The sequence below is a fragment of the Patiria miniata genome, unplaced genomic scaffold (assembly GCF_015706575.1).
Source record: "Patiria miniata isolate m_02_andy unplaced genomic scaffold, ASM1570657v1 HiC_scaffold_30, whole genome shotgun sequence".
NCBI classification, from domain to species: Eukaryota; Metazoa; Echinodermata; class Asteroidea; order Valvatida; family Asterinidae; genus Patiria; species Patiria miniata.
Window position 1 is genome coordinate 6,587,136 of NW_024037070.1, and position 13,962 is coordinate 6,601,097.

Consider the following 13,962-nt stretch of genomic DNA (forward strand, 5'->3'; position numbering starts at 1 on the left):
AATGGTGTCTTCCTGAAATGACAAAAAAAATCTGGTTGCAGATATTGGCCCGAGCCAAATGAGGCTCAAGGGATGTTTAACCCTAACCGAACTCAACCCATCAAAGCCCAACAGCAGGTGTTGTTAAAAATCTGTTAGAATGGGTACAGTACCCCTAAACTGATGGTCTTTTACATTGGGTTTGGCATACCTCCAGAAACTAAGTCCAACAGTGTGTGTGCGCGATTTCCCATACATGTGGGTGTTGGAATTTGCGAGGTTGGGTACGGCTCCTAGTAAATTATGCTAGGGAGTTGGGGTAAATAGTAAATTTGCAATCCTGCTGTTCTTAATGTCACATAACATATTGGTGCCCACATTCCAAATTTTCCATTGCAATTTCTTCTACCATTCAAAGGGTGAACACATGCATCCCGTCACCCAGAAGAGAAAGAAGAAAGTCAGACGCTTGAACCTGGCCAACTTCAACGACGGTAAGTAATTGATCAACCGAACACCTGTCCAGTTATTTTTAAGCACATTTGATGATGTACACGGAAATTCAAGAACCATAGATGTGACGTTTCAATATTTAAAGTCATAATCCATATACAGATTTCTTGAAATGTTTAAACAGAACCCAAACTCAAAAACATATCCTGTGACTGTTTTCAGTTTTATTTTACAGAAATGTCAGTACTGCTCATTTTACAAAGCATCAGATGCTCCTTAGTTCTTGATCAAATCCTGGACAGTTTAAACATTTTCTTAGTCCTATCACAGGAATCATGTGCCAGACAGATTTGCTGTGATCTTGTCCAAAATGAATCAAATCCAAACTTCATCTTGTCGAAAGCGCCTTCTATTGTCACACATGCTTAAATGCACTTGTTAGGGATTGGGACCGGTTGCATTAGGGGGAACAAAACCTAAATCCAGCTTAGAACCAAGACTTCAGTTTTGTCTTCGCCTTCTGAAGAATAATCTTTGCCCTCCTTGTTTTCAGATGACCACGTTCCGGTAATCAACCGCAAGACCGGGGCGAAGCTGTCTGGGGAAGCAGCGCCACTCAAGAAGCACCTGTTTCCATGGTTGGAAGCCAACCCGGACTTTGCCATCCAGCATCAGGCGCACTGGTCTCTCACCGCTCCGGACAATCCAGCCACAAACCTCACCGCCTCAGAGGTAAGTTTGCGAGCTTGGAATCATTTGTGACTCCCCTAGGCTCTTTCTTGTTTACAGATATTCACCGATTAGTCTCTGTACTGCCCTAAACTGCCCTGCCTGTTTCTCCCTGTATCGCCCCAAACCGCCCAGCACAGTACAATTTAACTTCGAATTCAAGTACTGAAATGGGTTACGTTTTTTTACTTCACCCATTACATATGGTCTGAAACTTAGTAAGTCTAAGGAATCATATACAGGATTTAGATGGGATCAAAGTGTTGACATTGTGACAGTTCCTTTAAAAACCGTAACCAACCTCAATCCTTTAAAATCCTCCTGGCAGTTTTTGAGGATTTTGGAGGATTGAGGATGAATGGTGTTGAAGCACATGAGGATTTTGGAGGATTGAGGATGAATGATGTTTGAAGCACATGAGGATTTTGGAGGATTGAGGATGAATGGTGTTTGAGAAACATGAGGATTTTGGAGGATTGAGGATAAATGGTGTTTGAGAAACATGGGGATTTTGGAGGATTGAGGATGAATGGTGTTGAAGCACATGAGGATTTTGGACGATTGAGGATGAATGATATTTGAGAAACATGAGGATTTTGGAGGATTGAGGATGAATGGTGTTGAAGCACATGAGGATTTTGGAGGATTGAGGATGAATGCTGTTGAAGCACATGAGGATTTTGGAGGATTGAGGATGAATGGTGTTAAAGCACATGAGGATTTTGGAGGATTGAGGATGCCTGATGTTTGAAGAGGAGGATTTTGGAGGATTATGGATGAATGCATTATGAGACTGTCGCACGATTTTGAAGGATTGAGGCGCTTAGTGTCCTACATTTGAACTAAAGTGGAGGATTTTGGAGGATTAAGATGGTTCCTAGCAACAAAAAAAGGCCCAGGGGGTTAAGGTTTTCAGGTTCTGTGATTCCGGATTCAAACCAATTCACTCCTTCACATGAACCACACGCCTTTGTTTAAAAATAATTGGTTCACCCTTTTCTATTCCTGTCTGGATTGGAACCCCTGCTCATGAATCAGACACTGCATCTATTGATTACAGCACATAACTACTTCCCCTTTCTTCGATCATAACTCCAGGACTCGCAAGAGGAGCTTCCAGGCAGCAGCAGCAGCACCGTCGCCCCCACCGTTGACTCCGCGACCCACGGCGAGCTGAAGCCCAAGCGGCGACGTCTGAGGAACCCGGCCAAGCTGGACCCGGCCAAGGTCAGCGCAGAGGAGAGGGTCGGGATCATCGAGGGGGAGAGCGGCCGCAAGCTGTCGGCCAAGCTGGTCCCCATGCTCAAGAACCTGGCTGAGTGGCTGGAGAAGCATCCTGGGTACTACGTGGCCTCGGAGTGGGCGGAGATTGTCAGGTCAAAGGTCAGTATATGGGCGGGGGGGGGGGTGTGCAGGATTTGGGGAATGGTGTCTGATTGTAAATGGCTCTGTCTTCGTTGCACAGTTGAATGTGGAAGCTTACATGTTTTTCCAAATACTAAAAAAAATATTTTAAAATTGTGAACAATATGCAGATCAGGATCTGCTTGACACCTATCTCTCCAACTTAATCCCTGCAGCACTTACATACTTGTACACACAGTCATTTACTCACGTTTGCGATTTGAGAATACTGATCAAAACATCAATTTAAAACCTGTGGTACTTTTGAGATCCACAGTGCTCTTTTAATCAAGATCTCCAAAGTGATTTTGTATTCATCAATGTTGCAGAAAAATTTGGAATTCGAGACAGAGACACCTTTTTTTTTTTTAAACGAAGACAATTTTCACTGTCTTATCTTGTGTGCTATTAATGGCTTAGCACCATGGAATTGAACCCAGGCCATCAGAGAGACTGCACTGTCGGGACCAACAGAGCAGATATCCACAAATGATGTAGTTAGACTGTACTTTGTTGCTTTCTGTTATCTTGCAGGGTATTCTACCAGCTGAGCTACACAGCCGGATCATGCCATCACCTGCCAAATCGGCCTCCCCTCTGATCCAGCCCGCCCTGTACCCCTCAGTACTCACCGCCGCCGGCCACCCGTACCAACCAAACCACCTAGCAGCCTCCACGGACCTCAGCAACAAAGTCTCCATGCAGATAGGCCGCGGCACCCTAGGGGGGTTGGCCCTGTCGGGTTACCCCCAGACCTTGGGCTTAGGAGCTCTGCCCATCGGGGTGGCTCCCATAGCGAGCCTGGCCGGGCTGGAACCTCAAGTCCAACAGCCCAGGGGGAACTCCAAGGAGAAGACAAGAAAACGTAAGAGTGGATCCCCTAGGAAGATCCTATCAGCCGACCAGCCTGTCATGTCCATCAGCAACCCTGGAACCCTGGCCGGGATCTCTCCCTTCCTGCTCCCCAGTACGGCGGGGATGTACTACTCCCCGTTCCTGGCGACGCAGGGCCTTGTCCCCACCAGCCTACCCCCAGAGTTGACTAACGTGAACGGGGCTGAGCAGAGCTCCAAGCCCCAGGAGGAGAATGCAGGCCTTGAGGAGAATGAGATGGAGGGTGAGAAAGATGAGGAGGAGGCAGCAACCGAGGTGAAAGCAGATGGTGAGGAGAATGAATTGGGGGATAGTGATGTTGAATAAGCCTTGTCCTTGTAGTGAATTATGCTGGTGACACAAGTGGTTTTGTCGCGGACCATCCTAGGCCCACCGCGCTGGCTTGCCAACAAAGCAAAGGGGTTGCAGTCTTGAACATCTTGAATAAAAGTAAAGATCACATAAGCCAAATCTCTGAATGCCCCATACTGTAGTAACTGCCTCTCAATTGGCAGTACTTCAAAATACCACAATGCAATAAATAAACTCCTCCTCGAAATAAATCCGAGGGGTTAAAGGGCCCATGCAATGTAATTTTTTATGTTATCCTTGAAAATGCACCTTTGTGTCCCCTTTAACCTTATTTTCAATTTCCGTTTTGCCACTTTCAAGGGTACTTTGGCGCCTGTTTTGTTTGGATGCTAAATGCGAATTTCCATATTCATGAGCAAAACTGTGATGTCATCTCACCAGAAAGATCGATGTTACATTATTTCAGCACAAAAAGTTGCTGGCATTTTGGATATTTCGCTGTCATAAATTTTCTTTTTTTTGGTGATTCGTTGTTGTGTCAGTGCATGGCAGTAAGCCAATGAGCAACCCTTTTCTCACATGTTTTCAGTGAGCAAATTTTTGGGTTTACAAGTTCAACAGAAACACCCTAAACTGACCGGTGTCTCCCTGAAATGTCATCACAGCTACAGCGCCCTCAGTTGTCTGGAAAAGCTTGGAAATGTTTTGTAAAATTTTTTAAGAATTGCACCTTTCAATAAAATTAACCAAAAAGGGATGTCAGATAGTTTTCACACATTTAAGAGGAGTAAAAAGTTGCACAAAATGCGTTCCTAAGAAAATTTCATTGTATGGACCCTATAAGGAGGATTTTGCAGGAATGGGGAAGGTAGGGTCTGGTAGGCACATGCCGCTGCTGCTTAATGTGGGGCATGATTCCCCTGAGAGCTTAAAGGTACAGTCCATCATTTGTAATTTGTGCATTTTGTTCGTTTGAAGCAACAAAAGTGCTCAAAATCTATAGAAGGGTGCTGAACAACTAACCTGATGAAGTTTCAGCTCAGCTTCAGCTGTATATTTTCGAGAAAAACAACATTCTAGGATCTCGATTTCAAATCAAAAGTTGCTTTTGTTTTGAATTGGGCCTGAATTCAGTGTCTGAGACACGTTCTCACTGAGCCGATTGCAGCTACGCGATCTCGCGCACTGATCCGACGAATTATAGCAACCGTGCGCGCGTGTGCGTTGTGTCAACGCTTGCTCCAGCCCCCCGCCGAATAAAAAAACCGAACTACTAACAGAAATTACCAATGATGCATCTTTAGACGCATCGTTGGAAAGGCCGCCTTCCGTTGATTTCTTCAAAGTGACAGCTTGCCAGAAAGAATAATTTCACAGGGACTTTAGTCCCCTTACTATCTATCAACCGAGTATGTTTTTCAACAATAATTTCGTCAGTTACTTTTTGGATAGCTGCAGATGATGGACTGTAGCTTTAAGAACAAGGAAAGTGCCAATGTGTTCCAGCATTGTCATCAATAGGGTGCCCATTAGAAGTGGTGCGGATATGGGATACATATGTGGCTTGGGAAAAAAAAACTAGCTGCTTACATTACCATTTTGTGTGGTAAAACCAAACCCATATGAATACATCTTCACAGTTTGATGTGGAATGCGCACACCCAACAGTGTGCCAAATGAAATAACCGCTCACAAAAATGGTGATTTATAAACAAGCAATTTTTTCCGAGCTTCATACAAATCCCGTAGACGCACCATTTCTTACGGTCCCTATTTGCTGTCCGGCTGTCTCGCAGGCGACTGCAGATTTCGTCTGTCGGTTTGGAGGATTAGGAAGTTTCCTATCGAAATAGCCCATGGAGTTATAATTCAAATTGGAATGAATTTTTATGTGTGCTGCCCCTTAAAATTTCTCGAAGTTGTGTCAGTGGCCGAAGTTTTCTGACGCAATGCCATTTTCGGCCAGCCTACAATCATGACAGCAATGTTAATTAAAATAATAAATAAAAATGTTCATTGATGCAGAACATTTTTTTCCAGAAGTTTTTTTTTCTACAAAAATATTTATTTGTGTGAACTTTAAAAGCCATCAGGAATTTGAAGAAAGGTGACTCGTTTAAAAAGCAATTTGGTGTATTTATTTGTACAGAATGTTGAAGTATGATAACATTGAAATTGCAGGGTGTTCACGATAAAGAGCCATTAGACGTTACATCTTGTGAGTTGTTGTTTTTTTCGAACTAAAGCACCTTAAATGCGATTGTGATGTGAGAAATATTTTGCCTCGCAAAAGAAAATGAAATTGACTTGTCCTTTACTTTGATTTTAAGTTTTGTGTGCCATTTTTGTTCTTTTTCTTGTAGATACTGTACATAAGAAATGGAAATGTTTAAGGAGTTTTTTTGTTTGGGAAATAAATTTATTGATGACATTTTGTTAAGTAAACTAAATACAGTACGTTTAAAAAAAAAAAAGGAAACTTTTGGTTATAATGGAATCAGATTAAATTTGCGATTACCAGAATACTAGTTTCACTTTTGTATCTGTTGTCTACAACTGTTATTTATTTATTTATTTGTTTTGAAGAACAATTTTTTTGTAACCTTTAAGTAACGGATCATTATTATTTTATATTTTTAATCGAGTGTAACTGCACCACAATTTTTGATATGCTTTAACCGTAACTCCCTACTGTCTCCCTGGACCATGTCCGCCAAAATCCATCAATCACACTGTTTCCAATGCATGCTTCAATGCATCAATATTTAGTCAAACCAGGCCTGCAGGACCAACTCCCCAAAAATGGGGAGAAGGATTATGATGGAATTTGGGAGGTTAGGGTTAAATTTAAAAACAAAAAAATTTGACACGTGACAATTTTGTGTTCCTCTTATATTTCAATTTTATTTTTTTTTCCCATTTGTGGCAAGATCAATTGCCCTAAAACAACCAACACCAACTGCAAAATAAATCACATGACTACACTGTTTATATTACATCTTTCTTGTCCCTCCGGTTCCAATTAAGGTGAATTCAATTAATACTACCTTGCGAGTATTCAAATGGGCAGAAGCATTATAGGTTCAGTGACCGAGTAATACTTTTGTTTAAAACGCCTCAAAAACAAAATGAACACTTCTACATTTGTCAAAGTTGCACAGGGTCATACGGACAAATGATGGTGCAGTTCAAAATTTTCATACATTAATTTCATTCTACATTGCACCAAGCAAAGCAGTGTATGTGGGTCATTCTAGAAATTTGGGGTCCACTTTTGTTCCCCCGTTTATGTTACAAGGTGTGACATCTATGAGTTCATAATTCTGATACACTCCTTAATGCATTCATTGATAATGAATAGCAAACAACCTACCCCAAAAAACAACAACATAATTTGAAGTCATTCTTAATGACACTTGAATGGCAAATTATTAAATGTCCAAGGTAACAGGGACAAGACATATGTCACACTCTGGACCCTCAATTCTATAGAATGACCCATGTTCTTTTAGTTTCTTTGAATCAATATGGCTTCCAAATATTAACAGATTTACTGAAGCAACAAGCGAAAGGTGTAGCTTTAAATACATCTCCGATTTACCACTTTTGACATGACTATTACCACCCAGTACTAACTCTATTAGTTCAAATTTTTGCCAAAAAAAAATAATAATAAAAGACAGAATAAATACATCAAGGGCAAAAACTAGTATCCAACTATCACAGGAATATTATTAGGAAATATTACAAAGTTTTGACTCGTCAGGCAGTTATCAAGGCTGAAGTTTTATATGAAACAAGTGGGGTTTACATGTTTGATTAATTCTTGTCTCGGACTATTACTTTTTCTACATTAAATTCAAGAAACCAATGGTTTTTTTCTTCTGTTATACTTCTTGCGATTAGTTCCAAAATATTTTCTTATCGTTATAGGTCGAGTGCACTGACAGGTCTAGCCAGAGACTCATCAGAAAAATATCGGCTAAAACCGCTGAAGGAATTTGAAAAGCAGGCCCACAACCAACGAATGTGAAGTCATGTCATACAGTGTAACAATCACCAACCATATTACACTTGAAGTAACTCTTTTCTTATTTGATGAGCTTCTTTTTAAATTTACAAGAATATCTGCATTGAGGAAAGCTTACGATTGGTGAACAGTACAATACAACCTCAACATTTTAGGCATAATACACCAATTTGTTTCTCGCTGTTATCTTTTATTTTTTTCGGCTAACCCTTCTACAGGCCAATTTACATGACGAATACTGGACGCTTGTCACAAAAGCAATAACTTTTCATTATGCACAAAAGCATTTTATACTTTTTAATGTATATTTGTATATACATTTTTGTCTTCTCTCAATTTGGTTAATAGATAGCCTAGGGACAAGTTAGTGGCCGATTTACACCCCAAAGGTGCATGCACCAGAATATTCACTGACGGTATGGCCTCCAGGCTATCGCTGCTATTCATAACGTGGTAGCTTGGAAAACACACCACATGCATAATAATATTCATGGTAGACAAATAATAACCGTGTGTTACATAAGATTTCTGGTGACGAGCAAAACAAAAGTTGGACTCGAAAACAAGACTAGCAACTGCTCTTTTGTTATCTCCCATTTTTTTTAAAAGACTTTGTTTTAAACTAATACCGATACATTAAGAATATAGATACATCCAAAGTACTAGCAGATACAAATGTGAGTTCGATTATTGTTCATGGTGTGTAGAACGAGATTATATTTTTAATCATGCAGTATTTTGGCCAAAAAGCAAGCAATGGTATTATGAGGCTCCAGATTTTTGAATAACTTGGCTATGAAAATGCGAGTAATCATATGCGTGTTTTTTAATAATCAATGAGACCTGTAGATATAATATACTGTGTGCTTTTAACTTCACAAATCATCATTCAATATAAATATTCAACAGTTATATTGACAGCAATTCTATGGTATTTTAGAAGAGGTTTTTGGGTCAAAACATTTTTTCAAATTATTTCCACAAAAAAAGTCACCACAACAAATCCCTTATATATATTTTTTTTCAAAACATGCTTCCTCCTAGAAAGCCAATCTAAAACCCCACATATCACCTGCAGTTTCAACCAGCGCTTAGCGCTAATCTTCAACCCAGGTTTGCCGTGCATGGTAAACCAATTAACCATGGTAAACCGATTAACCATGGTGAACCGATTACCCATGGTAAAGCGATTAACCATGGTAAACCGATTAACAATGGTAAAGCGATTAACCATGGTAAACCGATTAACCATGGTAAACCGATTACCCATGGTAAAGCGATTACCCATGGTGAACCGGTTAACCATGGTAAACCGATTAACCATGTGGTAAACTGATTAATCACACGTTAACCAGGTGAATTAAACCGAGTAGGTGTCTAAAATACCACGGAACAGCCCAAACACAAGACAATCTACAACAATTGAACAGCACAAGTTACAGGCGATATACACATATGTACGTGTACATATCAAAGGCATTTAAGTTTGCTATGTTCTACAGCTACGTTGTATGTTACAGATTCCCCATTTTAAAGTCTACAAATTTAAGACTTGAAAAACGTCAAAATCATAAGACAGCATCTATCTCAATTTTATAAATTTGTTTCTATTTTTTTCTCCTCATTTTTCAACTCCGTGTTCATTAGTTATTACCAATGTGGATCTAAAATAAGTGGTGGTGACATTATATGACGTGGTTCAAGTTTTAGGTTCAGATATTTCATATTCCAATTTAACCTTTCATAAAAGATTTGCAAGAAGCAGAATGCCAAAAGAGGTTTTGCAATATCATTTTGAGCTCTGAGAATTCAGTGGGAACGGCAGCCCAACCAATCACCATGAAACCTTTTATTTTTTTGCCCATGGGCAGCTTTCATTTCTTGTGTTATATGTACATGTAAATGAAAATGTCATTTCTCATTTCACACTTGGTGCACATGTTTACAGCGCTATTAATTATTTTCATATTGTGTTTCAGATTTTAAGGGCATGCAAAGCGCTTCTATTTAACATAGCACACTCATCGACATCACAATTAGAAGATCACCCATCGTTAGTGATTCCCGTTCTCACGTGCTACGGTCACGAATTCAAAATGCACGCGGCACTGGTTACTAGGAGCTTATTTTTTGAGATCAACATCACTGATATCATCAACAGCTGAACAGTCTCGAGCAAGGAATTCTCATTGATTTTTCACACTGTCAGATATACCACACTGCACTCTCAAAATATGGATGTAATGCACTGGTGAGACACATTTTGTTTTTCTGAGTCTGCATTCTAAAAACGGAACGGAGATAATTCCATCATGAAGCGCTGAGTGTATACACATGGTCCAGAAATTTGAGGAAAAAAAGAAAAAAACTTCTCAAATGGCTTAGACAAAGAGAGAAAAATCCTAAACAGCAAGATCCTAGGATTAACCAAACTCTTGCATGGCTGAATACACACCCCAAATTTCTACAAGTATCACGACAAGTTTACACAAATTTTTTTTTTGTTTAAATTTATTTTCCTTTGCACATAAAAGTCTAAAAACCAAAATAAAGAACTATGTGTTTCTCCTGCCGGGTGTTTTTCTCCAGCAGATGATTGTTTTGTTTCCCCTTTCGTTTTCCCTGATTGGATGAAATGTTTTTCGAAGTTATCTAGCAGCAGCCCCCTCCGCCCTGTTGGCCACCTCCTTGCGACGGTAGCGTGGGGTTCGTGGGTGAGTGTTGAGGGCCGAGCTTGATACCGTTGGCCTACGATAAGAACACAAGGAAGATATCAAAACAATGCAATGATAATTATGTATTGGATAGTTTTGAGGGGAGCACTATACAAATAATGACTGTTTATGAGTGCAATGGTGAGAATATTTTCATGAGTTGAAAGATTGAATGTTCCATTCAACGAGGCGAAGCCGAGTTGAATGGAACATTCCATCTTTCAACGAATGAAAATATTCTCACCATTGCACGAATGCAAAACATTCATTGTTTGTTCTAAATAACACCAAGTAGTTCTTTGTCATTCGATTGGAGGATAAAACTAAAAGAACTAACAAAATGTATTATATCCACTACTTTTTGTTCAGCTCATTCAAGGCTACAAAGGTTTAAAAGTCAAACCATTAACAATATGAACCTTAATATTGTAAGTTCTTGAAACAATGCCAGAACAAAAATCAGCAAGGCAAGTTCAGTTTGTAACTGCATCCACTTTAATAGGCAAGTTTTGTACTGATGATGTGGTCAAAATAGCGCAAAGATCGTATAGCGCCACTGCACTGCGCGTCTTTGCGCGGCACTACACTATCTAGCATGCGCGTGCAATACATCAAAAGGATGGAACAAAATTGCGCACCGATGTACCGTAGGCCATGCAATGGTTTGAGTAATGAATGTTGCATGACCTACAATCCTCCAATAAAATGAAAAGGATTTACTTGGGTGTTTTATAAAAGAATATAATGCACAAGCAATAACAATAAGTGTGCACTATTTCCAAAGCAAGTGCAATATATTCTTATGGCACGAAGTACGCATAATTTAAACTGAATCCTGCATCATCTTCCCAAGAGCATCAGGCGTCCCTCCCAGTTGTCCCCCGGACTCTCTCCTTTGTAACTGTAGAGGGGCTACTTGCGCACGTACAATGTAGTCCATACTGTCAACTTCACTGCCATGTCCGATTAAGCTGATCATATTTTGTAGAATTAGACACCATCAAATTGTTTAGATTTGTGAATATCAATTGTAGAACTTGGTATTTTCAAAAGGCTTTACCTCATTGTTAATATCAAATACGCCTTCCTGGATCTTCTGGTAGATCTCTTTAGCTGTGTTGATGAAGGCTTCTTCTACGTTGGCTGCCGTCTTGGCCGATGTCTCCATGAAGATCAGGCCGTGCTCCCTGGCAAACGCTTCACCTTCTTCCTTCTTGACGTCCCGACGGGCCTCAAGATCACTGGGGGGAAAAAAACACACACACAGACACACAGTAGTGAATTTCTACATGCCCGAGGACAATGCTTTGTGTTTCCCTTTGTCCCTGTAATATAATAACACTCCCATAGACTAAGCACATAACCGTATAATCAAGGACCTTTTCAACAAAAGACCCAACGCTCCAGGACTGAAAGGATCGTTTGTTCTCCTTTTTGTGTCTGTCCTCTATGTACACATAGTTCTTTTGAAAATATTCTTCTTTTCAATATCAAGTTTTGCTTGTCACTGATGTAGTATACGAACACTTTATACTCGGTGTTGTTCGAGTGCTAGTGAGAAACATTTCACAATCTACTTGGGTGGGACTCGAACCCATGACCTCCTGGCCACTGGGGCAGATGTCTAACCACTCGACCACTGAGCTTGCCAGGGTCGGCTGGCTGGTTCGAATCCGATATAGCAGCAGGTACAGCAACTAAACTATTCACAAGATGAACTTTTGCACCGGAGTGATGTAAATTCAATATTTGGTTTAGCCCGTCACCAGCATATTTATAGACACTGCATACTCAGTGTTGTCTGGATACTTGTGAGAAAAGATTTACAAACCACTCATAACTTTCATAAAATCCTGCAAAACCCTTGAACTTTCCAGTAGATTTTTAAGAATCTCGGGTTAGAATTTTTAACAAATTACTCAATTTTGCAAAGTGGTCAGCTTGCAAGGTATACCATGGAATTAATCTTTTCTATTAATGAGTGAGTGCTCTTTACGTTTCGGACACTGACTCTGTCTGAATGCCACTGCGGACTGAATTTTCAAAAAAATCTTGATCATCTTGTTGACACTGTAAGCATTCTTACCTCTTATTTCCAATGAGCATGATGACCATATTGGAGCTGGAATGCTGGCGGGCATCTTCTAACCAGGTCGTCAGGTGATTGAATGTGTCCCTCCTGTCCAGGATGACAAAACAAAACCAGAGGAAGTGAAGAAGTGAAAGTAGATTATCCATATACAGTAAACAGATTACATGGACTCGCCTAAATTGAATGTGTCTGTCAAAAATTGGCAGTGAGGTTCTTAAAATAATAACTAGAACGGCGAAGCCGCCATGGCTCGCTGTCCAAGGCAGGAAGGGAGGCTGAAGGTAGGGTTGGGGATGGGCATGATGGAAGGGGATCAGGATTCTTGTTGATGTGCCTAGGTGTAGGGGTCAGTTTTTAAATGTCAACATAAAAAGTCAACAGATTACCTAATAAATACATGTGTATATAGGTTAGCCGTCACTGTATTATGGGGGAGTTTTCCATTGTTAGGGTAATTAGGACCCAGTTGTGGATTTTTGCAGCCCCAACAGTGTTTTCTGCTCCCCATACTTGTATTACCATGGGAAAAATCTTGTGTAGTCGCCACAAATGCAGAACAAGAATGGGTATACATGTACATGTAGACACAGCACCATCACCACCTCCCCCAAACCTTACCCCATCCAAAAACCTTACCCCATCCCCAACCCGCCCCCTCCCCCTCCCAACCCCCTACCCACACCCATTCCATCCTCCCCTAACCATCCCCACCCTATCACCTACACATCCCAACCCCACCCAAACTCCAATCCCTATCTCCTTCCCCCTCCCCTGACCCGTACCCTCCCCTACCCCAACCCCCTACACCCACCTACCCTATCTTCCCCTATCTGTCCTTACCCACCCTACACATCCCCACCCTAACCCTTACTCAAATTCCAATATCCCGCCCACCCCATTCCCCCACCCATACATCCCCACCTGACCCCATGCAACCCTACTCTGATCCCTATATATTGCCCCCTCCCCTTATCCAACCCCTACAACAACCCATCCCTACACATCCCCAACCCAACCCCTACTCCGATCCTATATCCCGCCCCCTGCCCAACCCCCTCCTAACCCAACCCCTACATCCATGCCCATCCTCTCCCTACCTGTCCCACCCCACCCCTACAAGTTCCCACCCCACCCCTACAAATCCCCACCTCACCCAAACCCAGTATTCCAACCCCTCTCCCCACCCCACCCCAACCCACCCCACCCCACCCATCCTAGCTCCCCTACTCATCCTACTCACACAAACCCTAACTCCAACCCCTATCCCCCAACCCACCCCACCCTCCCCTACCCCATCCCTACTCCAATCCCATAAAACTAAAAGATCAAACCAGAAGCTCATGCACATCCCCAAAATGCATAGTGTACATGTACAT

General features: G+C 41.3%; 2 protein-coding genes across 3 annotated transcripts in view; one reads left to right on the top strand and one right to left on the bottom strand.

Annotated features, from left to right (window-relative positions):
* Window positions 1-4,788, top strand: part of LOC119739428 (chromodomain-helicase-DNA-binding protein 8-like) — a 44,177-nt gene extending 39,389 nt beyond the window's left edge. For both annotated transcript variants that reach the window (XM_038214376.1, XM_038214377.1), the window contains 4 exons: window positions 398-473; window positions 986-1,164; window positions 2,260-2,544; window positions 3,100-4,788. In XM_038214376.1, coding sequence (XP_038070304.1) covers window positions 398-473; window positions 986-1,164; window positions 2,260-2,544; window positions 3,100-3,765 — 1,206 coding nt within the window. In that variant the 3' untranslated portion in view covers window positions 3,766-4,788. The remainder of the gene's footprint in view (window positions 1-397; window positions 474-985; window positions 1,165-2,259; window positions 2,545-3,099) is intronic.
* Window positions 4,789-7,949: 3,161 nt separating this feature from the next.
* LOC119739225 (ras-related protein Rab-2A) overlaps window positions 7,950-13,962 on the bottom strand; it is an 18,698-nt gene continuing 12,685 nt past the window's right edge. Inside the window, exons 5-7 of the mRNA XM_038214077.1 lie at window positions 12,581-12,673; window positions 11,555-11,735; window positions 7,950-10,528 (exon numbers count right to left, since the gene is read on the bottom strand). Of these exons, the coding sequence (XP_038070005.1) occupies window positions 10,433-10,528; window positions 11,555-11,735; window positions 12,581-12,673 (370 nt within the window). The 3' untranslated portion in view covers window positions 7,950-10,432. The remainder of the gene's footprint in view (window positions 10,529-11,554; window positions 11,736-12,580; window positions 12,674-13,962) is intronic.